Raw genomic sequence first — 1715 nt, forward strand, 5'->3', positions numbered from 1 at the left:
GGGAACAGAGGGCCGTTTTTGTCCTTACCATCAAGAATGTTGTTAAAATCACCCATTAAGATAAGATGTCTTTTACTGTTTAGGAAGTTTCTTAAGCTAGTAAAGAAGTCTTTTCTTTCAGTGTCGTTAGCAGGAGCATATATGTTTATTATACGAATCATCTGAGTACCAATATCAATGTCTACAGCTATTACTCTTCCCTTACTATCGATTTTGAAGTCATTAATTTTTACCCCTCGATGTGGGTTCCTGTCCGTGGTGAGGGGACCTCCCAGAGATGGTTTAGTATCTCTTCTTTACCATCCCTGGGATCTGAACGCCCACCCACGTGTTTGCCGTGCGTGGTGTCCCGTATGCCGGAAAGGGGGATCCTGGTAGTTGAGGGGCAACATAACGTCCCCAACACACTGCTTTGGCCCCTGCTTCGGATAAACGGGAGGCTCAAATCAGGCTCCGTTTGAGTCAATCGGCTGGTCGTTGAGTCATTGTTGACCTCGGCTTGGAGTCAACTGATCGATGCAGATTGGGCGGACATGTCAGACAAGATGTGCTCTACTTGACTGCATTGTGAGGGTATAGCTCCTGGGAAACCCTGGTGTGACGGTCTATGGGATCCTCTCATGTGACGGCATCCCCTTGTTGGGCCCCATGGTGGGTGGGGTCACTAGGAGCTGAATATATATTTTTAAATATGGATCATAAAATCACAAAACAAGTGACCAAAGACCAGACCTCCAGCCACCCTGCTTACTTAATAGTGCATGCGACTGGAGAAAAACCTCTATCTAAAGCATCTCCATTCTTGATTCAAAAATTGTTTGAATCAACTATTGGACAATTGAAAAAAATACAAAAATTAAGATCGGGAGATTTACTGGTGGAAACAGCTTCCCCACAACAATCGGCAAAACTTTTGCAAACAAAGACTCTGGGAGAAATGGAAGTCACTGTCACACCACACGGAAGCCTAAACTCATCACGTGGTGTGATATCTGAAATTGATCTGATGTCTGAAGATGAATCAGACATTCAGATCGGTCTTTCAGATCAAGGTGTCGTTGCTGTTCGGCGCATTTCCATTCGTAGAGATGGCAAGTTGATACCAACCAAACACTTGATACTTACTTTCAACAAGCCAACATTGCCATCCTTCATTACAGCAGGATACCTACGTTGCTCAGTTCGTCCATATATCCCAAACCCGCTGCGTTGTTTCAAATGCCAGCGGTTTGGACACTCACAAACATCCTGTCGCGGGAAAAGCGTATGTGCACAGTGTGGGACTGAAGGTCACGAGAGTACCGAATGTAAAACTACCCCATGCTGTGTAAACTGCAAGGATGCGCATCCTGCCTACTCCCGAAAATGCCCTGCATGGCAGAGAGAGAAAGAGATCCAGCGAGTGAAAACAGTTAACAACCTACCATACCCAGAGGCTCGCCGCATGGTCACTTCTAGTGCACCACTGAAGCAGAAGACCTATGCTGCTGTCTTGAAATCCACAAACACTTGTGCGGTTCAAACAGATATCTCTGTCTCTCCAAGTGAATCCTTTACCCGCCATGCGAAATGTTTAATACTGCCATCTACCCAAACACCAGAAAAGGAGAGCAAGAAGACCAAGACACCCCTACCTAAAACAGGGGTAATAACAAGAAATGTGGGTTCAAAAAAGGCCAATAAAAACCCACTTAACAAGCAAAAAGTAAAAGTTG

At 45.2% G+C, this 1715-nt stretch overlaps 1 protein-coding gene across 1 annotated transcript; it reads left to right on the forward strand.

Moving 5' to 3' along the window:
- Positions 1 to 691: 691 nt before the first annotated feature.
- On the forward strand, positions 692 to 1645 carry LOC136978412 (uncharacterized; the record flags this gene model as incomplete). Its single annotated transcript, XM_067274114.1, has 1 exon — positions 692 to 1645. A coding segment is annotated over exon 1 (954 nt), but the record flags the coding sequence as incomplete, so codon positions are not given.
- Positions 1646 to 1715: the final 70 nt, after the last annotated feature.

This window comes from Centruroides vittatus, unplaced genomic scaffold, assembly GCF_030686945.1.
Source record: "Centruroides vittatus isolate TY-2023 unplaced genomic scaffold, ASM3068694v2 contig_533, whole genome shotgun sequence".
Classification (NCBI taxonomy): Eukaryota; Metazoa; Arthropoda; class Arachnida; order Scorpiones; family Buthidae; genus Centruroides; species Centruroides vittatus.